The sequence below is a fragment of the Grammomys surdaster genome, unplaced genomic scaffold, assembly GCF_004785775.1.
Source record: "Grammomys surdaster isolate TR1022 unplaced genomic scaffold, NIH_TR_1.0 193, whole genome shotgun sequence".
NCBI classification, from domain to species: domain Eukaryota; kingdom Metazoa; phylum Chordata; class Mammalia; order Rodentia; family Muridae; genus Grammomys; species Grammomys surdaster.
The window spans coordinates 6,275,207-6,298,153 of NW_021604638.1; the positions used below are offsets into that span (position 1 = coordinate 6,275,207).

The 22,947-nt window shown below is 51.3% G+C and overlaps 1 protein-coding gene across 7 annotated transcripts in view; it reads left to right on the forward strand.

Moving 5' to 3' along the window:
- Positions 1-6,751: 6,751 nt before the first annotated feature.
- Nfatc2 (nuclear factor of activated T cells 2) overlaps positions 6,752-22,947 on the forward strand; it is a 123,525-nt gene continuing 107,329 nt past the window's right edge. For 2 of the 7 annotated variants that reach the window (XM_028769583.1, XM_028769586.1), the window contains exon 1: positions 20,188-20,506. In XM_028769583.1, coding sequence (XP_028625416.1) covers positions 20,377-20,506 — 130 coding nt within the window. In that variant the 5' untranslated portion in view covers positions 20,188-20,376. Of the gene's footprint in view, positions 6,941-20,187; positions 20,507-22,947 lie in introns of those variants that run through there. The other 5 variants (XM_028769581.1, XM_028769580.1, XM_028769585.1 and 2 more) reach the window with 4 other exon arrangements.

Sequence of the window (22,947 nt, forward strand, 5' to 3'; positions counted from 1 at the left end):
TAGTCAGTCAGGAGCTTCTCCAAGTACAGATTAGAGAAGCTATTAAAAGCAAGACAATGCGCCCCGCAAGGAGTGGGCTGGGGAGACACCTCACTTGAGTCTGCAGCCACAGAACGGGGAGTTCTTTCCAGATGAGGTGAACCTTTCCATCCCACGACTTGGTGAAGGCCTCCCCCGGGACAGCCTCTGCCTGTTCCCTCTCCCTTGCCAGCCCCAAGAGTATCTCACCCAGCCACACCTGGGCTACAGATAACTAGGGTCCCCTGCAAGCAGCTAAGCAGGTGGCTGACTGCTTAGCTAGCTGTCAGTTATTCAGTCAACAAATGTTCACTAGACTCGGGAGTGTAATTCTGGAGCCATACCATGATTGTCCATATTCTCACGGTCTGCTGCTTACTGTTTGGTGACTTTGGGGCTCTGTGCCTCAGTTTCCTCCCTGGCCATAGGTGGGCTTATAGGAGGCTTCATCTGAGAGAGTTATGAGAAGCCCAAATGAGTCGTAGTTGTGTGTGGCAGGCTTGTCGGAGCCTGCCAGAAACGCTTTGAGTTAGACATGAGATAGGACTACAGAGCAGGGACCACCCGTTCTAGAAGTCTCGCCAAGCCCCAAGGAGGACACACAGGCCCCTATTTTCCTAGTCTGGTGGGAAGATGACTCATGACCAGTAAACAAAACAGACGAGACAAGCTGGCCCTCTGTCATTCACTCAACGAGCGTTTTTGAGGCAGGCCATAGGCCAGGCCTCTCTCCCAGTGCTGAGGACACAGCCAGGCTGTGAAGCCAGAGCCCTGGCCTGGGGGAGCTGACATTTTGCGGGAAGGTGGAGCAGACAGACTAGACACAAGTGAATCTGGACTTCAAGCCAACAGTGCCATAGAGACTCAGCAGCATTGGGGGGCGGAATCTCCCAGGGATGGGGGGGCTGGCTGTACTGGAGCTCAGGGGGACACGTTTCAGAGAGGGTCATGGGAGAATGTTACAGAATAATGCTGAAACACCTGTCATGCCAGCACTTGAGAGATTGTGAGAATCAGGAGTTCAAAGACAACCTGAACTTCATAGACAGACTCTGTCTCAACCTCCCCAAAATCATGGGATGGCACTTAAAGAAGCCAGCCACAGAAATGTGGGACAAGTGTTCCAGACAAGGGCTGGAGTTGGGCACAGGGTGGGACAGAGAGGACAATCAGACAGGGGACAGGCCAGGGCCTGGGAAGCCACGGTAGTAGCTTTCTGTGACTTCTTCCACACTTGGTGGCTTAACGGACAAGGTTCTGCCTCATAGGCTAGGAGGCCCAGGACCATCCTGAGATGACCCCTTGTTGTGGCTGCTGTCACGTCTCAGCTCTTGTGCTGTTGTGGCTCTTGGCAGGTGGCCTCTCCAAAGGCCTGACTGAGTCCCATTCACCCCACATGAGATTGCCTGCAGGGTCCTACTATGAGCATGGGGACACTAAGAAGGCTGGCAAGGGGCCTCAGCAGACTACTGTTGGAGGGAGGGGCATGCAGCAGGGGAGTATTCGGTTGAACTGGATTTTTGTCTGGTGGCTATCCTGGCAGGATGGCTGTAAGCTGATGTTATTAAGTACCTACTGTATACTCAGCACACTTAACCCTGGCCTCTTCTTCCTTAAAGACCTTTTCTTCCTTGAAGGAAAGCAGGCCTGCTTGACAGGATAGGGAAGCACATCTTTAAAAGGGACAGAGCAGGGGTGACCAGGGCTGAGGCGTGGGAAGGGGGTGAGGTGGCCAGAGAGAAAAGCACAGAAAGAAGGGTCTCAAGCCAGGGTGGCCACAGGGAACCTAGGGAGGAGCTGTGAGTATGTCTTCAGCACAATGACATGAAGTCCAGAGCTCTGGGTCGCCAGGCTGGCTGCTGGGGCCAGGAAGAGTTTCTAGAGGGATCGGATGGGATTCAGACTCACCATGAAGGTGACTATGACCTGAGGTTGGGGCCTGAGCATGGGGTCTTGTGGTGACTTGATGTCTCAGGAAGACTGGTCATGCAGAGAGACCCCAGGAAAGGGACAGTGGTCAGCAGAAGCAATCAAGACTCTGCAGAGCCCCTGGGAAGGAGGTCACATGGGGTGGGGGCAGGTATGGGGACTTGAAAGGTCTTTGGGAGATGTTTGCAGATGAGGGATTCACTCCATTCAACAGGAAAAGGAAACCCTGCTATCAGGCTGACCTGCCCACCGCCTTCTGGGACCTCCAGCTCATACAATCCGTGTGGCCCGTTCTCATTCCCTCGAGGGCCACCGAGCCTTGCCTCTGTTTCTGCCCCCACGCCCCCAGCTCCCAGCCATGGCCAGGTTCTTGAAACTACGGAGCTCAGAAATCTTTGGTTTTGCTATTGCTTTGAAGTGGGGTTTTGATATATAACCCAGGTTGACCTCGAACTCACATCCCCGCCCCTCAGCCTCCCAAGAGTCAGGATCCCAGACAACCAGCATCATCACACGTGGTTGAGCACAGGGATCTTACATGGCATTTTTCATAGCAGTTGAAGAGGGAGAAAAGCATGGTAGGTTAAAAGAATGTGGGTTCTGGAGCTAAGTGGCTGGGGTTCAAATCCCACCTCTGCCATTTACTGGCCGAGTGACCTTGGGTATAAGGTCTTGCGTAACCTCTCTGTGCCACATTCTCTGCTTGGCGAAATGATTGTCACGAGGCAGTTTGAACATTCAATGAGTTAGGGTTAGGTGTTCAGCAAACATTCCATGTACGCTGTTTGACAGATGTCATAGACAGGTCCATAAGCTTACAGGCCCATCTGGGGTACGAGCGCAGATGATATGAGGTCTGCATACAGCACATGAGGAGACACACGAGGGAGGGCCCCAGCTGAGCTGCCCTGAGTCCTGGTGCAGATGCCCAGCCTGGGCAGTGCCAGCCAGTGGCATGCTGGAGAAACACCTGCGGGTCTGTTTATGAGGCTGTTGGGAGAGCATCTGAGAAAAGGGTCCCGAGGGATTCAGCGTCTCCAGAGCCCAGGTGTGCCCCAAGGCCACCTGGGTCCCCTCTCTTTACTTTCATTCCATTTCTTCTCTGCCTTTTCCCCTTACCCGCTGCCAAGTCCCAGCTCCAGCTGAGAGGCTCTATTTTTGGGGACTTCTCTTGGATAATTTAGTGGGCGGAAGCTCCCCACCCACCCCCCTCGGAGCACCCCCTCAGCAAAGGGGAGTGCGCTGCAAAAGTGAAAAACAGTGGGTGGATCAGTTCAAAAGGACAAAATATTTCTCGCTCTGGCAGTAAGAAAGGAAAGAAATTGTCTGAGGAACTCAAGAAGAGCTTTGGAGGGGGCCTAAATGCTGCCGCGGCTCATGAGGACACGTTAGGTGACTCAGCTGCTAGGCCCAGGCTCCAGCCTGGTAGTATTAATTGGGCTTTAAAAGGGGAAAATGCTTAACTGTGACAAAGAGTGAAGGCCATAAAAACGTGGCTAATGCTGATTCTCGGAGTTCCAGAGAGCGTCCCCCACCCGAGCTGCTCCAGGCACCTGTGGAGATGGGGACTCGCCTCCAAAGCCTGGGCTTGGGTGGGACCCGAGTCTAAAATTATCCCCGATAATGAGTCCACCAGAGGAGGCCCAGAATGCTGGTTTCCTGCCTTGCTGCTGGCCGCAGAGGCGGAGGTTCCCAGGGAGGCCTCGGGAGGCAGGGGCTGTTGAGCCAAGAACATGGGTTTGCAGCTGCCAGAGTTGGGGTCACCTTGGGGCCGGCTGTGTGAACACGGGCTCTTGAAGTACTGATGTGCTCATCGGTAAGTGGGGCTCCCAACACCGTGGTCAGTAGGAATAATAAAGGAACTAGATCTCTCTCCTTTTTTTCCCCTTTTCTTTTTTAAGGGCTTTGGATGGGTGTGGTGGCCCACACCTGTAATTTCAGTTCTCAAAGCGGTGGAGATTTGAGGATTCTAAGTTGGAGGCCAACCTGGGCTGTGAAGATCCTGTCTTTAAAAACTCAAAATAAATGGATTTAATAAATATAGAAAGGAATGAGGGTGGGTGAGACGGCTGGGGGCGAAGGCACTTGCTGCCAAGCCTTATAGCCTGTGTTCGATCCTGGAACCCGTGTGATGGGAAGGAAAGAACAGACTTCCACAGGTTGCCCTCTGACCTCTCTACCTGTGTACCATGACACATGCTTATTGGTGCAAATACACATACAAATAAAGAAATGTTCTGAAAAGTAAAATGAATACGATTAAATGCTAAGGATGGTACCTAGGGCCTCCTGCATGCCAGGCAAGAGGGCTGCCTCTGCCTAGGGACTGGGTCTCGCCAGAGCCTTCTGAGCTAGTTGGCTTGGCTTAGTCTCAGGAAGAGTGGCCTCGAGCTAACACTTGAAGACAGTCAGACAAGCTCGGTCCCCTGCTTAGTCACCACTCACGCCTTGACCGTGGGAAGGCTTTATTAATTTTTAAAGATATGTATTTTTAGCATTTATTATGCACCTTACCGTCCTCAGCACTTCCATTAAACACATACGTTTGACTCGTAGCTCAGCTCTGGGTGGTGTGAGCCTCGCAAGTGTCTCCATTTTACCCCATGGGCATGTGATGACCAGACAACCCCAGCCGTGGAGGAGCTTTCAGAGTGTCTGAGCCACGTTGCCCACGAGAACTTTCTGGAAAAATGAAGGTGGTTTACACTTTGCTGCCCGGTGCAGGAAGCCATCAGCCACCTGTTTCTGAACACCTGCGATGTGGCCCATGCCATCAAAGAACTGACTTTGGCATACTATTTAATCATTGGTTCCTTCCATCTTAGCCGTGTGTAGCTGGTAGATGCCATGTTGGTCAGTGCAGGGCTAGCTGCTCCCAGTTCCTGTGTATGACTTTGCAGACGTGTGAGTGAGGATGTAGAGAGGCTCTTCACCTAAGACCTGGCACACAGTAGGTGCTGAGTTAGGGGACATGTTCACACATAGTGTACTACCTGTCTGTGGGAGCTATGCACGGTCAGAAGCAAAAAGTAATGAAGTCTCAGTCATACTGATGATGACCAGTGGGTACCAACCTGCCTGGAAGTTTCTTTATTTTAAACCTGAAAGTCCTGTAACCTGGGAACTCGAGGATGGGTGTCCCGTTCCTGTTGTGGATGATGGCTCTGGGGACCTCAGGAATGAGACCTCCTCAACCACTCTGCCGAGCATGTCCTCATGAGCTGTCTACATATTAGTGCCGGGTGACTAACAGCTGTCTTCGCCCCTCATCAAACCATCCCGGTAATGGATGCTTCCAGAGTAGCTGCAAAGAAGTTGGTGGCTCTGAGACTTGGTTTAGTTGGAAGGCAGTTTAGTTTAACTTCCTTGCCTTGGATTGTTCTAGGGGGCACACAGTATAGGTAGACACACATGGCTGTTCTTTGGGATTGGCGCACGGTTTCTTAAGCTATACTGCCAAGCTCCACCTGAATGCAGGCAGACTTCAGAGAGGGTCCCCCATGCGGGAGTGAGGTGGGGCTTTCTCAGACAGGGTTCTAATTGGTCTTGGTGGTCACTCTGGGAGCTGCAGGGTGGTTTGAGAAGCCAGTGTGAGCAACGCCTGAAAAACAAAGTGGTCCCATGGGTGGAGTCTGCTTCCCCAATCAGTATCTCTTGAAATTCACATCTCTTGTGGGAGGGGGTGATGACTCACTAGCCTTGGGTGCTCCCCAGTTTTTATCAGAGGCCACAACAGTCTTTCAAATGTGCCTATCAAAGCTGGCTTTATCTCTGATCCCAGAAATTCCCATGGAACACGCAGGTGGAGAAGCAAAATAGCTGAAGCCCAGCCCAGTCGTCTTGCCGGCTGCATGCAGCCCGCTCCTTCCAACCGTGGCCCAGGTGGGAGCCACGTGTGCCACCCCACACATCTCTTCCTGAGGCTGCAGAGGTCCCGACATCCCTCTCCTCTATTTTCCTGTTTATGCACAGCATACGTAAACACATGCGTTGCCTGGTTTCGGCAACTCTTTTTCGGCCTTATTGCTGGACCCTCCGAGTAATACTGGAAACCTTGGATTTTCTAAATGAATCTAAAAATAAACTCTTTGAGGAAAAAAAAATCTTGGACAGTTGGCACAGGCGCTGTTATTTATTTCTTTTTCCTTCGTCTTACTCCTCTTCATCCCTGAACACTCAAGAATCTGGGCAGTCAGAGGAGGCACTGAGGGCTAAGGAGACACCCCTGGGCAAGTGTCCAAGAGCTCCTGGACTCCCGGGGGTGGGGTGGGGGTGCTGACTGAAATCCTTGGGAGCTTTCTCCAAGGGGCACACGCTCAGAAAGTGGGGTGTCAGGAGGCTGGATTCAGGCAAGGCTGCAGTGGGGAGGCGGTGGCTGTCTGCGAGTTTGCACGCAGCTCCTGCAGGGCCTGGCGGGCCGCGCCCCCACCCCTGCGCGCCTCCCTCTCGCTGACTTTTTCTCTGCCCCGAACAATCAGGGACTTGTGCTTGGCGGCCGAAGGAGCCACGGAGCTGGCTGGCCGCGGAGGAGGCGACGTCATGGATTCCTGAGTGTGAAGTTTTCAGGAAAGCCCTTAGTTTTGGAGATGGACGGGATCCAGGGGTTTCCATGGCGCTGAGTAAACAGGAGGAAACAGTGAGGGAATCCCGTTATTTTACTGCATTGAAAGCCTATAAACACGGAGCGCGGGGAAGGAAGTCGCGTTGCCGCTGGAGTAAGCGACCGCGGAGCGCCGGGAGCCCGGGGAGCCTGAGCTGGAGCCCGGAGCACGGCAGCGGGAGCACGGAGAGCCGGAGCAGGAGCACAGGAGCGGGAGCACGGGGAGCCAGAGCCCCGGAGCGGAGTCTGGGCGCTGCAGCCTCTGCGCAGCTCCGTCAGATCGCAGCACACGGTCTCCAGCCTGCTGAGCCCGGCGCCTCCAGATGCAGCGTCCCGCATTGCGCAGGCCGGGCCCCCGCCAGCCCCTCCGCACCATGGGGTCTGCGGACCGAGGTAACCGCGCCGCCATTGGCATCCCTGCCTGCATCCCTGCCCGCATCCCTTCCCGCATCCTCTCATCGCATCCTCGCTCCGCTGCCTAGCCCTAGCCCTCCGCCAGGCACCCCACGCTGTCCCCACTCGCAGGTAGAAGCATAGATGCTGCGAAACAGAGGCGCACGCGCACATCCTGGCCGTCGCTGGTGGTGATTCTAGGAAGTGTCTCCAGGCAGGTTTCCCTGTGTGTGTGTCGGGACACCAGGAGGGGGGTCTCGCTGCTAACCGCTGGCTTATTCTCTTGCTGCTCTCGGCTTTGACCGCAGAGGCCACTGTCCTTATTATTATTATTTAGCTTTTTTTTTTAAAACACAGGCTTGACATTTTGCTATTTACTAATACAGAAAGACTTCGCTTTCCAGTAGTTACATCAACAGATGCTCTGGGCCATTCAAGCAATTTAAGCCATTTTCTCCCCCCTTTTTGGGATGTGTCTGAGGGCTCCTCCAGCTCCCCCCACCACAATTTAAAGTACCACTGAGCTTGTTCTGCCGAAGGGATCACAGACACCCCACTGTCCCCGTTCCTGCTCCTTCGTCTTCCTTTTAGATATAACCTTGAAGCCATTCAATTTGGTTCTTAGGGGAGGGAGTTAATGAGTGAGAATATGATATGAAATCTAGCCCATCTGGTTGGGATTGTGAGGGGTTTGGGCCGGGGAGTCAGAAATCTGGTCTTTAAAGTGGAAGCTGTTGGATGGTTTCTGTGAGGCCAGCCTGTGTGGAGGGACAGGGGCGCCGCCGAATGGGAAGGGCTGAAGGGTTAAGCGGAATACATCCGCGTAGGAGGAGTTAGCCTTGTGTCATAAAATCTGAGTTGAATGTAGGTTTTGTGCTCCGCGTGGTGGACTGCAGTCCTGGGGGGTGCGGTGGGGCGGAGGCAAATGACAATTTTGGCAAGTAAGCTGGGGGTTGGGGGGGGGCTCTTGCTGAAAGCCAGATCCAAGCCCCATCCCGGTTAGGTAAAAGGTTTAGTCACCTCCGATCTCAGCTTACTTAGAGCGGGACTTTTGAAAGCCAGATCCTGCCAGCGCTTGGGACCTTTTCTTGGTACCAGTCTACCCTGCCCTCTGCTTAAATGGCAACGGTGCAGTGACATAATGTCAATAGAAAAAAAGCACTAATATTCTGTCAGGTGTCAGAGTGATGCTTTCAGGGAGCCCATGCATATGCCAATACCTTAGAATGGTTTTTACTGCAGAACAAACCAAAGCTAAGACACAGATGCTCTGACGCGGGGGAGGGGAAGCAGGAGGACAGCACAGACAGATGCTGTGACCTGAGGGGGCCGGGGTGGACAAGATGATGGCACAGACAGACAAATGCCAGATTTTAGCTCCATGAGGGAGGAAGAGAGGGATGCACAGAGAACTCAGAGGAGAAAACTGGCTTCTGTTTTGTGCCTTCCTGTGGCTCCTGTAACCCTCTGCTGTGGGCTGGGAATGTTGATTCTCAGCTAAGGTCTTGGAAGGATCTATGTCCCTTGTCCCACTCCCCAGTCCGTGTTCAAGTGCACAGGAATAGTATTCATGCGCATACCACTGTGTTTGTATAGGCAGGATGGAGGACACCAGCCTGATCTTTGCAAACATGACACAGCACTTAAAGGCTCACAGAAAACAGCTTCAGGCGTCATAGACAGCTGGCTTGAGATAGGCCAATCGCTGTTCTCTGCCTAGGGGTCCCCAGAGAAAACAACGAGGGCAGTGTTAAACTCAACTGCCCACTGGATGAGACCCTCAGCGTCCTGGGGAGCATACTGATGGGCAATCCCAGAACACAGGATGGAAATATTTGCATGGCAAGGAAAACTGCAAGCTGGCTGTGCAGAGTTGATCTGAAGCCCCAGGGGAGCTTAAAGATGTGGAAGGGGAGTGTTCAGTGTTATCTAAAAGGTGATGGAAAGTATTTCAGGAATAAACAAACTTGAGATGAACTTTGCTCCCTCCCAAGCCCTGGCTTCATGATTTCTGCATGGGTTGGGGTATCTGCTTGGCCACGTCACAGCTGTGGGATACCAGGAAATTAAGTTCACCTCTCCGTGTCTTAGTTTCCTCATCTGTAAAATGGGATCCCTAAGAAGGCTTTTTAAGAGGGGTGGTGAGGGAGCCAACTAACCCCAGACATAATTCTTCTCATCACGAATGCTCTGTGAACGCCAACTGCTATGTCTATCATATTAAAGATAGAAACTAATATTGTATAGAAATTGAACATCAGCTAAAATTCTTCCAGTACATTTTCTTGAGATCATACCCTGCCCTCTTCTTTAGAAAGAGGGCCTCATGTAGCCCAGGCTTAGCCTCAAATTTATTTTGTGACAGGGGATGACCTTGAACTTCTGATCCTCTGCTTCCACCTCCAGAGTGCTGGGTTTAGAGATATGAGCTACCATGCCCGGGATATGGGGTGCTATAGACTGAAACACACCCACAGTGTCCTAGACCTCTGAAGTTCTTTGTAAAACTTACTTGAGCTTTGAAGTGACACAGATTGGGTTAAGATGTGATGACTTCAGAAGCCTCAATGTCCTCATTTGCAAAAAATGAATAACGACAGTATAGTCTTCGTAGGGCTGTCGCGCGCGTCACACGAAACCATGCATATAAAAGACTTAGCTCTGTTTAACATGCGGTGAGCGCATACCCAGCGTTGGTATCTGATGGGGGAGGACAGAAAGACCAGCTTTGCCAAAAGTCACTTACACAAGGAGAAGCACAGGGCCCAGCCCTAGATGAGCCACTGCTGTCCCTGTTAACTTTGTGTTGACTCAGAGCTGTCTGGGACTGTCTGCCTTCTCTGAGACTGTGTTTGGTGTGTACTGTACTCTCCTCCCTGGCGGAGGGCAGTGAGGCTCAGAGAGAGAACTGGCCAACGGTTACCCAGTAAGAAAGTGGCAGAGTCAATGTGAATGGCAGGCTCAGCTGTCTTGGGTACTTGCAGACACCACCCTAATTTCTGGATGCCGTTGGCATACACATAATTTAGACCTTGGCTCTAAACTCTTTCTCCAACCCAAAGACGTTCTGTGACACATCTTGGGAGGGAAGGAGAGATGCAGGAGATGATGAAAAAGGCATTATCGTTGTCATCAGAACTGGGAAACTGAGGCAGACAGAGACAATGCCTCACCTAGCCTTGCCTCTCAGGACGATAAAAGACATCTTCACTGCCATTAGAGGAAGGTGGCCAGCAGAGAGGCTCAGAACAGGGGGCTACCAAGACCCCTCCCTGGCTAGTTCCCACTGGCTCCCCAGACAGCCCAAACTATCTTCCCACAACTCAACACTAAGGAAGGAAGTGCTCTCTAGAGCAGACCCGAATTTTCTGGAGCTATTTTCTTATCATGGCTGTAAGCTCCTGAAAGGCGGGGCCAGGCCTCTTATTCTGTGAGTCTCTGGGGGATCCCAAGAGCAATTTATGATACCCCAGAAAATCAACAGCCTGAGTGCTGATCACAGGGTCCAGTTCACATCTGCTACGTAAGAGCTGTGGGACCTTGTGGGAGGGACCTCACTTTCCCGTGCCTCAGTTTCCCTACAGATAAGACAATAATAGTAAGTTTTGAGCTGAGTGGTGTTTGGAATTGCTGCCGTGGACCAGAGAGATGGCTCAGTGTGTAAAGGGCTTACTGTAGAAGCATGACGATCTGAGCTCAGATTCCTAGCACCCACTCACATAAAATAGCTGGGGTCAGAGGTGCATGCCAGTAAGCTCAGGGTAGAAGAGGGAGGAGCCTGATGGGTCCTGGCCAACCAATCTAGCAGAACCATAAGCTCCAGATTCACTGAGAGACCCTGTCTCAAAAACATAAGGTGGAGAGACTGAAGAACACACCTGGTGGCCCTCACATGCACACACACAGGCTAGTATACCAACACATGTGTGTGCTGTGCACACGCGCACACACATACACACTCACACACAGAGATCCTAGAGCAGCTGACCTGTTCATTTCCTGGTAAGCATGCTGGACATGGAGCCAGTGGACAAGAGTTTGTCCTTGTGCTCTGGACAATTGCATGCCTGCACATGTATGTACCCTTTTGCATGCTCTTGTACATGTACACATTATAGTTGGTTAGACTGACTCCTTGTGGCTACTGTCACTGGTCGTCATACAGTGCTGTTTAGACAGGAAGAAGCCCCTCCATACTGTGCTAAGGATCAGAAGTCTGGAATTGGGTGCTGGCAGGCCATGCTCTCTGAAGGCTCAGCGTGGACCTTGTCTGTTCTGGCTTCTTATGGCTCAGGCAGCCCTGGGCTTCTGTGGCTGGTGGCTATGTCCCTGCACTCTGCCTCCGTCTTCCTGTGGCCTTTGTGAATTGGCGCTTGCTCTTTCAAGGGCCCCAGCCCCGGGTACTAGCCTCCTTGGCTTTTAAATGGTCTCATTTTCACCTGTTCACACCTGCAAAGAACGCTTCTCAGTGAGTCCTGACTCCAGGGCATCTGGAGTGAGGACTTGTGCATTTGTTTTTGGTGAGAGAGCAGAACAAGTTGTCACCAGCAGTGGGTTCTTCATTAGCTGGGACATCTCCTCTTCCCCAGGGAAGTGAGCTTTTGTTTAGTCCTGAATGGTGCGTGCAAGTGTGCAGAGAGGAACATGCCCAGCAGGAAGAACAGTGTTCGTACAGGCTCCCGAGGATGCTCACCCAGGCTCCTGAAGGGGCCGTGTGCCAGGGTAGTCTGTGCCTAGGCAGAAGCCCAGCAAAAGGGCAGAAAGGAGGACAGTGGAAGTTAAGATCACAGATGGACCTCATTAGGGGTCTGAAGTTCACTATCAGAGTCACATGGAAAACTTCAGTGGCAGAGTGTGTGGCCTCCTTAATCTCAAAGGCCAGCACGGACTGAAAGGAGAGGCCTGGAGCCGGGTCAGCATGGTTGCCGGGGAAGCCGTTGAGAAGCTCAGGCAGGGACCAGAAGCCAGTGTGGATGGAGGAGATGGTTAGGAGGAATGCTTCCCTGCCTCTGAGCTGGCTGCTCCATGGCTCTCCAACTGTGGTCTCCAGGACACTGTGGGGTTCCATACGAATGTGTTCTATTTTGACAACTAAGGTCCTAAATATTACCACCTGAGTGGGCCCCAGTTTCCTGTGGGAAGTGGTATGATGGTTATCATTGCGCCTAGGGTGTTCTTGGGTCTAATCAAGACTCTGTCTGAATCCTTGGCCTACTGGGGACTGTGCTTGCTGCCATTTTTGATGTTATTCTTCTGTGTGTGTGTGTGTGTGTGTGTGTGCGCGCGTGTGCGCGCGCGTGCCATTCCTTGTTTATTTTCTTGTTTAAATTTAAACTATTACTTTCTGCCCACCAAAGGAGGTTCCAGAGTCCTTCCTGAACGATTACACATATTTCTGTACCAAACTCCAGGCGTCTTTCTGCCTGCTCTGGATGACCAGTGTCAACCCTTAGCCCGAGTGGGATGTGTTGCTATCAGTGCTGGACCGGTCAGGGAGAAGAGCAGCTGGGGTGCAGAAGGCCAGAATGTTTGTATTTCCAGGTCTCACAGAGACTGCAGAAAATCTGAGAAAGGCCCACAGCCATGAGAGGATGTCACAGGGCAAGAAGGCCCCGGCAGAGGTGAAGTCTGCTGGTTGCATAGGAGGAGGGGGTAGTTCTGGGGGACACAGCTCATAGAAGGCTTTCCTTGCTTTTGAGAGAAAGACACTCTTAGGATTGATCTCCTAGTCACCAGGGACACAAGGACACATGTCTAATTACAGTACCCTGGAGGTGGAGGCAAGAGGACGAGGGGTTCAAGGCTATCCTTGATTACACGGCAAGTTCAAGGCCAGCCTGAGCTACATGAAACCCTGTCTCAAAAAAAGAAAATACAAAGAAAATTCAAGTGGGGAGCAGAGAGGATGCTTGCTGTGTGCCTTGTTTTTTGGGGAGAACATTGGTGCCCTAAGGTTGATGTCTCTGGCTCAGCACCTGCCCTCATCACCCCCTGACTTCACAGATTGCTGGATGTGGTGGCATGCATCTGTAATCCCTGCAGAGGGAAGCTAAGGCAGGAGGATTGTGAGTTCTGGGTTAGTCTGAGCCACACAAAGAGACCCTGTCTCACAAATCCAGTGACTGGGATGTAACTCAGTGGTACAGGGCATGCCTGGTGTGTGTGAGCCCTGGACTGGAGCCCTAACACTGAGAAAAGGAAAACCACTTGTGTCTCCTGGTGACCAGGAGATAGTTCCTGAGAGTGGATTTGCCTGAGAGTGGTGCAAGACATCCCCAGGGCCAGACACAGAGGGCAGCAAGAAACCCAGTCACCAAGATGAGCTACACAGTTAGTGTGATTGCTTAAAAACAAAAATAAATGCCCAAATCTTGCAATAACTTACAAAAACTATAGCAGTTTCAAAGAGAGGCAGCATGGGTACTCTTTGTATTCCCAATTCCCAGAGTTCAGTTCGTCGCTGAATGGACCTGTCACTCCTCTTTAACTCCTGGGAGTTTGTCATGGAGTCTTTTTGTTTTGTGTATACCTTGGTTTCAATAAACAAGGCATGGAATATAGTTTAAGGGTGATGAGACAGCTCTTCAGGTTAAGAGTGCTTGCTGCCAAGCCTGAGGACCTGAGTTCGATTCCCGGAACCTACGTGGTAGATGGAAAGAGCTGACTCTGCAAACTGTCCTCTGACCTCCACATGCACACCATGGTGTGTGTGCACATACACTAAACAATGGTAAAAGAATATAGTTGAAGTACTAGGGGTTTGTCATCTCTTACATTTCGATTTTTTGAGGGTGGCGATCTAGCAATGTATCTTTAGATGAAACACATTATGTAGACCAAGCTGGCATCAAACTTGTAGCAATTCTCCTGCCTTGCTTCTGGAGTGCTGGGATCATGAGCATGCATCATTCTGCCTGATGACTTTGGTCCCTTTCCTCCACCTGTCAGCCAGATCCTGGTAGCTAAATGTCAGTAAGTCATGCTATCAGCAGCTAGAGCAGTACGAATCTCAGAGTGCGCTGAAACCGAGGAGTGTTTGCTTCCGGGATCAGGAAGAGAGGGTTCCTACTTTTCCAATTGGATTTACGGTGCTCGACTTCTGTCCTGTGCAGTCAGTGGTCACGGAGGCCATTAGCAGGATATGAGGTTCATGGCCAGAATTTATGGCTTATTCCTTAAACATTACAATCAGAATCTGGACAGTGCACAGACAGAAACCTCACAGAGTCTTTTCCAAGGCTAGTGGGAATTTAACAGTGGAGCACTGAGCCACGTTCACGGTCCTCCCAAGTATGGAAGGCTGGTGGCTGTGCCTGTCACACTCCAGGAGGCTGATGCTGACTGTTCCTCCGGTTGGCAGTGAAGGAAACAGAAAAGGCCAGCATTCTATACTCTGGGAAGAGATCAAATGGGACCCAGGGCTTTTGGGTCAGGTTGATATTACTTAGCCTTCAGGACCAAGACATTTGTATTTGTATCTGAGGGAGCCATTGGTCTTTGGGAAGGTCAGTTTGGATGTGTGTGTGTCTGCGCGCGTGCACGCGTGTGCACACGTGTGCACGTGCTCGTGAATACCTCAGCTCCTTATCTGTACAGTATCTTGTTAATATGCATTTGATTGTTAGTTTTATCTGTTACTTTTTTCAGGGACTCTCTGATGAACTTAGCAGGCTGTTTTCCTGTACACAGAACAGGCTCTTCCCTCTTTTAAAAACGCCATGTGCGTGCAGTGTATCTCTGGACCCATCAAATCAGATGAAATGTTTGTAGAAACCGTGACAGGCCACATACCTATTCATTGGGCTTGGTGCACACTTGTGAAGTGACATTGATCATTACAGCCTCCAGTGCCATCCTGTGGCATCGCACTCACCAACCAAGGGAGTGGCTTTTCTCACATTTTGTCCCTCATCTGTCCCCCAGGGGGAAGCACTGGGTTCATTATCTCATTGTCATCTCTCTGTGTCCTGGGGACATTGAAGACCGGAGGACATAGGCAAAGACCCAGGAAGCCAGTGAAGCTTGGCTCTAATGGCTCGGGAATAGCTCAGTCCACAGAGTGCTCACCCTGCCGGCACTGAGATCAACCCCCAAACCCATATTAGAAATAAAAGAAATTCTGGGCATAGTGCTGTGTGCTTGCTTGCAATCCCAGCACTAGGGAGGCATGGGTAGGCAGATCCCTGGGACTCACTGGTCCACCAGCTTAGTCTTACTTGGAAAGTTCTGGGCCAGCGAGAGACCCTGTCCCAAAACAAGACAAGGAGGACCATGTCAGAGGAAGCAGGTGAGGCTGTCCACTGATCTCCTCCACATGCCAGCACACAGGTGAGCATCCTCAAACTTTGAATTTCCTACAAGCAGTGAAAAATTTGAACATAGTCATCTCCCTACACAATATTCAGGACCTATGTTAAAGAAGGATTAACCATCGGAAGTTCATTCCTTCTAGGGGGCAGAGTCTCTCTGGGGAGGTGATGTCTGAGCTAAGACATGGCCAAAAAAGGGCGGTATCAGAGGGTACCTCGGGGTCATCCTGGGCATTTCGCAGGTCAAATCCACTGGCAGGAAGCACAAGAAAGGGAGCAGGTGGGTAGGCACGATACTCAAGCCAGCTGGGCAGCTCATGTAGAACTTGGCTTTTCGACTTCATTCTAACCGTGACAGGAAGCTACTGGAGAGTTGCTGCATGCATGCATGTATGTGTATATATTTAAGATGGTTTTAATTACATGTGTGTATCTGTGTGTCTGTGTACATGTTTGTGGGTGCCTGCCAAGGGAGGCTATTAGGTCTCTGGAGCTGGAGTTACAGACAGTTGTAAGCTGTACAATACAGGTGCTGGAAACCAAACTCAGGCGCTTGGCAAGAGCAGTCTGTGCTTTCAACTGCCGAGCCATCTCCCCAGCCCCAACTATGTGTATGTTTAAGATTTATTCTTATGTGTATGAGGTTTTTGCTTGAATGTTATGTGCCTCATGTGCATGCAGTGCCCAGAGAGGCCACAAGAGGGCACTAGATCCTTTGGAACTGAAGTCATAGGTGGTTGTGAGCTGTCCAGTAGGTGCTGAGAACTTAACTCAGGTCCTTGACAACAGCAACAATGTTGTTGAGAGAGATATCCCTCCAGGACCCACATGTATATTAAAAGAATTGTTGTTTTGTGTTCAGGCACAAATAGAAACAGATCCAGAAGGAAGTTCATGCAGGGGGGGGGAGAGAGGGCCAAGGGTGATGAACAGGAGGAAGAATCATGGAGTTGGTGAGAGATGGTCAGTATACATTTGAAAAAGAGCTGCCCTCCATTTTTGAGTTTGGACATGGGATGAGGAGAGAAAGCAGGGCCACTCTGAGTTTTGGTGAATACATGAGGATCAGTAAAGCAACACAGCATCAGGGATTGGTTTCGGAGACCTTCATTTTGAGATCTCTCATAGACATCAAAATGGCCCACCTGAGCCCGCACATCCCGGAGAGACCAGCGGTAGAGCTGGACACAGTAGATTGCTGTCACTGTCACCTGGCTCTGCTGTCTTCTTTCAGGTCCTCCAATGTTTCATATATTCCTGCCTCAGGACCTCTGTCTATACTTACTAATCCATGGCTAATTTCTATTCATCCCAGTGATCCTGGTTTTAGAGACCTGAAGGCTTCCCCAAGTTCCCCATTACCCCCGAGATCCCTCCTGGGATCATGGCTGCACCTTCTTTCCTGTGATATTATCAGTTTGTAATGGGGAGAGGGGAGTGTTAATGTTGGCAGAATTGAGCTGGATTTCTGCACCCTGGTTCAGTCAGTAGCAAGTCTGCTGCAAGCTTCAAACCCAGTGACTTCCTTGGCTTCCCACTGTGCTTTTGCTGGGGAGGCCGGGACATGAAAGGAAGCTCTCCACGGATGTCAGCTGCAGAGCAAGGGAAGGTCCCCAGCTGCTCTGTCAAGGCCTCTGTCCAACCCCACTCGGTGCTGCCCCATGCGTGAAGGCCATCTCTTCTGCCCCCAGTCTGAAGAGCTCCGTTATTTATTCTAGAATTAAAAGTATGCATGTCCCCTGCCCAAGGCTCTAGCCTTCAAGCTAGCCCTGAGAAAAGCAAGCCTCCTTGCTCCCTAGCTGCAACAAGAACATCGCTCTGGGTCAGGACCTGGTCTGAACCCTCCCTGTGATAACTCTGCTTCGGTGTAGAGGTCAGAGTGAGATGGTCTGAGAAGATGATTTTCTGGAGGACAGCCAAGCTCGTGTTCTGCATGGCAAGCGTGGTCTGGCTCTTCCCATGGCTAGCATATGGGAAGCACTCTGTCAGCGGAGAAGCCATCTTCCCTTCTTCATTAGCTTAGCTTGCTCTTGGGCACAGTAAGACCAGATTGGAGGGCAGTCCTAGCAGTTGGATGTTTAGCCCCATAGAGGTTTAGCTGAGGTTTAGCTTCAGAGAGGAGGATAGTTAAAGGGAGACTTATACAAAGAGTCATGACATCTATTCATCCCTCTCTCTCTTCATCCATCCATCTGTCCATCCATTTACTCATCCATATATCAATCCATCTATCCACTCATCTATCTTCCTGTCTGTCTGTCTGTCTGTCTGTCTATCTATCTATCCATCCATCCATCTAAACAACCACCTATCTATCCATCCACCCATCCATTCATCTGTCCATCCAAACATGTCTCTATTCAAGTATCTTTCCAAGCTCCATTCATGTATGTATCCATGGCACATTAGACTGTGAATAAGGTGGTCATGAACCCCACCTTTGTGGATCCCATAGGTCTTTGGAGATAAAATTCTCTAGTTGGCCAGGTCCGGGTCCTTCATTCTCTTCCTTGACAGGCTTGATGGGATGACTGTGGTATACGTCTTCCAAGATTATCTTAAGAGCATCTTCCCAGGGGCTGGAGTACAGTTCAGTGGAGGAATATTTGGCTCTCTTTCATGAGACCCTGGGTTCAGTTAACAGAATAAAGGAAGACAGATTCTGGGCAGGCACAGGCAGTAGATGCCAGCTCGACCAGAAGCGTTTAGTCATCATGGAGTAGAGCAGCTATACTGAACCTGTGGGTCACGACCCCTTTGGGTATGTCAAAAGACCCTTTCGCAGGGGTCACCTAAGACCATGGGAAAACACAGGTGTCTATATTAAGATTCATAACAGTAGCAAGATTTCAGTATAAAGTAGCAACAGAAATAATTTCATGGTTGGGAGGTTGCCATAGCATGAGGAACTGTACTAAGGGGTTGGTTGCAGCATTAGGGAGGTTGAGGACCACTAGAGCAGAAGGCTAGCAAGGGATGGGTGGGGGTGACTGAGGATTCAGGAACTCCACTACAGTGCTTCTCTTATGTTCCCTTGGCCAGATTTCAGAGTCTGACCTTGGGCCTCTGTCATAAGGACCTGGGAAGAAGATGCATTTCCTTCTAGATATCCAGGTCTCGCCTGGAGTCCTCACCCCTAAGATACTTGGATGCCCCCACTACAATGCTCCTTTATGCCCTGAAAACCAGAAGGTGCTCTGTAAGCCTGGAACCTGGAACCTGGAACCTGTGCAGAGCCAGGCCTAGGCCCCTGCAGGGATGTGGACTCTGAACCAGTTGCTGTCATCTCTGGTTTCTCATCTGGAAACATAAAAGAGTTTGTTTGTTTAAGTGCATATGCTGAGAGCCCAGCACCCAGATTTAACTGGTGCCTGGTGAGGCTTTGGAAACTGGATGTTTTAACTGGTCTCCACTGGACTGTAGTACACTGGGGAATTAGGAAGGCCTGCTTACAGCTGTGCCTCTTTGCATCCGTGTCCTGTAACCAGGGCAGCGGGATAGCCTTGCAGTAGCCTGCATCTCAGCATCTGCGGCAGTTACTCAGCAAATATTTCTGAAGAGTTGTTTGGTTTTGGTGGCAACAGTTGTTCTCTCGGCCAGGCAGTGGTGGCGCACGCCTTTAAATCCAGCACTTGGGAGGCAGAGGCAGGCGGATTTCTGAGTTCGAGGCCAGCCTGGTCTACAGAGTGAGTTCCAGGACAGCCAGGGCTACACAGAGAAACCCTGTCTTGAAAAACAAACAAACAAACAAACAAACAAACAAACAAACAGAGTAGTTCTCTCCTTCCATAGCCCAGGCTGACCCTCAAACTTGAAGCAATCCTATTGTCTCTGCCTCTCAGGCGCAGGGATTATTGGCATGCCTAACCACACCCAGCTCAGTGATGGATAGCTCGAGGCAGACCTCCACTGTGGAGAAGTGGCTCCCCAGGAAGAGTGCTTGCCCTCTGTCCTCCTTCCTGATGGTCCAACATCCAGGAGTGTAGTCATTGTCATCAAGCCTGAATTGAGACCAGGACCCCAGGGCCCCACTCACCGAGGGCCCCACCCACCCAGACTTCTGATCTTTGGTTTCCTTACGTCTTATCACCTCCTCTCTTGAGGTTGCAGTTGCAGCCGGGCCTGGCTTTTAAAAGCTGTTCTGGTGATTGTAATCACGCAGGAGTATCGGGGACCACTGCCCAACTCGGCTTTGCTACCTTGTTTCTCACTCTGAGAGTTGTAAACTGGGAAGCTCGTCGGAGGGCGGCCCTGAGTTCTTCAACAGTCATCCCAAACCTCTGCCCCGGAGGCGTGATCAAAATTCCATATTCCTGGGTTTGAATCCAGGCTAGGAACTGAGAGCCACGGGGAGGAGCCTGATAATCTACATCTCACAGCAGCCGGATGTACAGGTTACCTGTCAGCCCTGCCTCCCACACACTAGACCACTTCCTGTTCTCACTACCAGGACAGGGTCCCCAGATCATCATCAATCAAACTTCGCGTGTCACTTCCCCCTGGCGCCAAAGCCTTCGCAGCTGAGTCCTCTCCCGGTTGTCAAAAGGGGTGATGATCTTTATACCTAATCTGTCCCTCCAGGGCCACAGTGGCTGCTATATGCTGGGTGGCACGTGGTAAGTGGCCCAGGCCTGGTCAATTGAGTTCGGAGCTTGCAAATCAGAGACAGACACTTTGGCAAGAGCCATGACTGTGGGCTTGCCCAAGAAGACAGAGGGTCCCTCCGAAGCAAAGGAGAGGAATCAGGAAAGGCTCAGCGAGTGATCCCTAAGGTAGAGCTCTCCGGCAGCAGCTTCTGGCAGGACCCTGGGTCAGACAATAGCAGGTGAAGCAGAAGTTGTCTGGGCCTGTCGCTCAGGCCAGACCGGGCTGTGCCCCTCCCCGTCCGGGCGGCGCCCCGCCCCACCAGCCACCGCCGTCCCCGCCCCCGCCCCCTCCAGGCTGCAACAGGTGCCTTGAGCAGGAAGCTCGCCTCGCCACCCGCTCCCCGGACGCGTCCAGGACCCACTGCGCCGTCAGCTATCCTCGGCCCCGGCGTGCGCCACAGACACGGTGACCCCTGCTCTGGGCGAGCCTCCTCCCCGCACCTCGACTCTACACGGCCCCGCAGCTCGAACGCCCTGAGCTATGGACGCCCCGGAGCCGCAGCCCGACCCCGACGGCGGGGATGGCCCCGGCCACGAGCCCGGGGGCAGTCCCCAAGACGAGCTGGACTTTTCCATCCTCTTCGATTATGACTATCTGAACCCTATCGAAGGTCGGTGGAGGCTCCCTGAGCCTGGTCCTAGAGCCCTGGTAGGGACAGGGCCTAGGGACCTGATGCAGGATTTCCTCCTGGAGCTTGCAGCAGGGGTTGCCCCTGCTCTGGTAACAGGGAGGGGAGTCGGAGTGGCCGCTCCGACTGAGGGTCACTGTCAGTATAAAAGAATAGTTAGCTCCCCAGTTCAGCCCAGCGGCAGTAGAAAAGATGTTTTTGCCTTCTGAGAGTGGAGTTGGTAGAGGGGCGTGTGCCCAAGGATGTCAGAGAGGCTGCAGCTGAGCCTGACAATCTTACTCCTGAGGCTGTGAGACAGTGACCCTGTGGCATCCTGGGAGCCTGTTGTTGGGGACTTTGTGTTGAAACTAAGGAAGAGGCTGTGTCTCATGCTTGAGGGTGGTTTGCCTTTGGTGCCAGAAGGCTGGCCCATTTCCTCTCTGAGTTTACCAGTCTCTGCAGGTAGACCAGGTTACTAAGCGATCTTTCACCAACCTTTCACCCATGCTGTCCTGGATGGGACACCTGGGGGAGGAGGACCGGCTATTTCTGCGAAGTTCCGTCTGGGCTTTCATTTGTCCCCTGTTGCTGGGGGCTGGGCAACACCCCTGTCACTCCAGTATTTAACAGTATCTGTCAGACACAGTAGCAGGCTTTCCACCCACCCTCACAGTTTCTGGGAGCAAACAAGGAAACCTACCCAGGTTTCCTGATTTTGATAGCCCAGCCCTTGCTTGCGGTGTGCTCAGGGCAAACCTGCTGGCAGCTTCCAGATGCCTCAGTGACTGCGGGCTTGCGGGCATCTGGTGTCTGGTGTAGGAAGGGTTGTGATGCTGACTGGGGAGTTGCGGAGTCCTGGTGGCATTAACCCCTTCCCTCCAGCAGGGTCCTCACCGACAACCTTTGGGGAGGGACTTGCTTTGGTGACAATTTTTATGTTCCGGCAAGAGATGATAATACAAGTTGAACAGCTAGTGTTGATGTTTTAGAGGTCCTTTCTAGGGACAGGCTTCCTTTGAAAAGACACAGTTAGGAATCTGTGAGCCATTCACACACATCAGTAGGCTCTGTGTTCCTTAAGATTAAGGTCATATCTGGCATGGAATTCACATCTTCTCTCAGGTTCATAGTCTCTCTCTCCTCTCTCTCTCTCTCTCTCTCTCTAGGTGAGGGTGGAGGGTGAGGATTTCCGGGGAAATAGTTTCCAAGCCAAATCTGGTGGGAGGTGCTTTTTATAGTTTTTCTTGGCAAGCAAAGCTCAGTGGCCAGCAGATGGGTGGCTTAACGACCATGGGAAAGCCTGGTAACCTGTGTTGTTGTTTTTTAATAATATACTTTATTTGGGGGGGTTCCACTTTCCCATTTATAGAAACACTGTGATAGTAACACAGAATTCCATCCAGCACCCATTCCCGCTTGCTATGGGCAGGGTACATTGGCATGGTGTATCTATTTGACACTGATACTTTGTCATTGAGAAAAGCTCATGCTTTTTCAGTGAGTGTATGTGTGTTGTGTGTGGTGTGTGTATGGTGTGTGTGTAGTGTGTCAGTGTGTGTGGTGTGTGTGTGTTTACTAGCCTTGAAGCACTTAGAAATAGGTGCTATAGATACATTATACACAGCCTATTTAATTTATTTCTGTGACAGGGTATCACGTAGCTCAGGCTGGCCTGAAACTAGACAGTTTCCTGCTACAGACAGCATCCTTAGTGCTGTCACAGACCTGTGACACCCTGTTTTATTTTATTTTCTTAGGATGTTTTCCTCATGGTTAGATTAGGGCTAGAGATGTTTGGGAGATCACAGTGGTGTGAGGCCATTCTCTTCTCCTGTCATACTGTCAGCCTGATTCATTGCTGTTGACCTGAACTTCTCCTCAGGAGATGTGAGTTTCTTCTCCCTGGCAACTCCTTTACAAATTGAGTTCTTAGGAAAGTCACCAGGTGAGACCCTTGCTCAGGTGTGGCCAATGACGCTCTGGGAATCTGTTGAGAAAGTGTGGGTGGCGTCAGGCTGCACAGAAGGGACTTCAGAGCCCTGGGAGGCAGATGTGAAGTACTTCGGCTGTGGGATCACCTCTAGAGGCCACTCCTCTCTGTTTCTTCATGGTAGGACTCCCTGAGAGCTGGGCTGACCTTTATCTTGGTGCTAGGCCTTGGTCTGAGATGATAGCATCCTGATGATGAGCCTGAAGTTAACTGGCCACAAGCCTGTCAAAATCCAGAGCAGGAAAACAGTCAACAGCGAGACAAATGTCACATGAAAACTAGTGAAGGCACAAAGGCAAGTTTGGGGAGGCCTGATCAGCAGCTATGGATGTACCTCTCATGCCTACCCACCGGCAGGTTCTGTGTTTGACTCCCAGTTTACAGAGGAGGAGAACTTAAAGGCACATTCTCTCTCTCTCTCTCTCTCTCTCTCTCTCTCTCTCTCTCTCTCTCT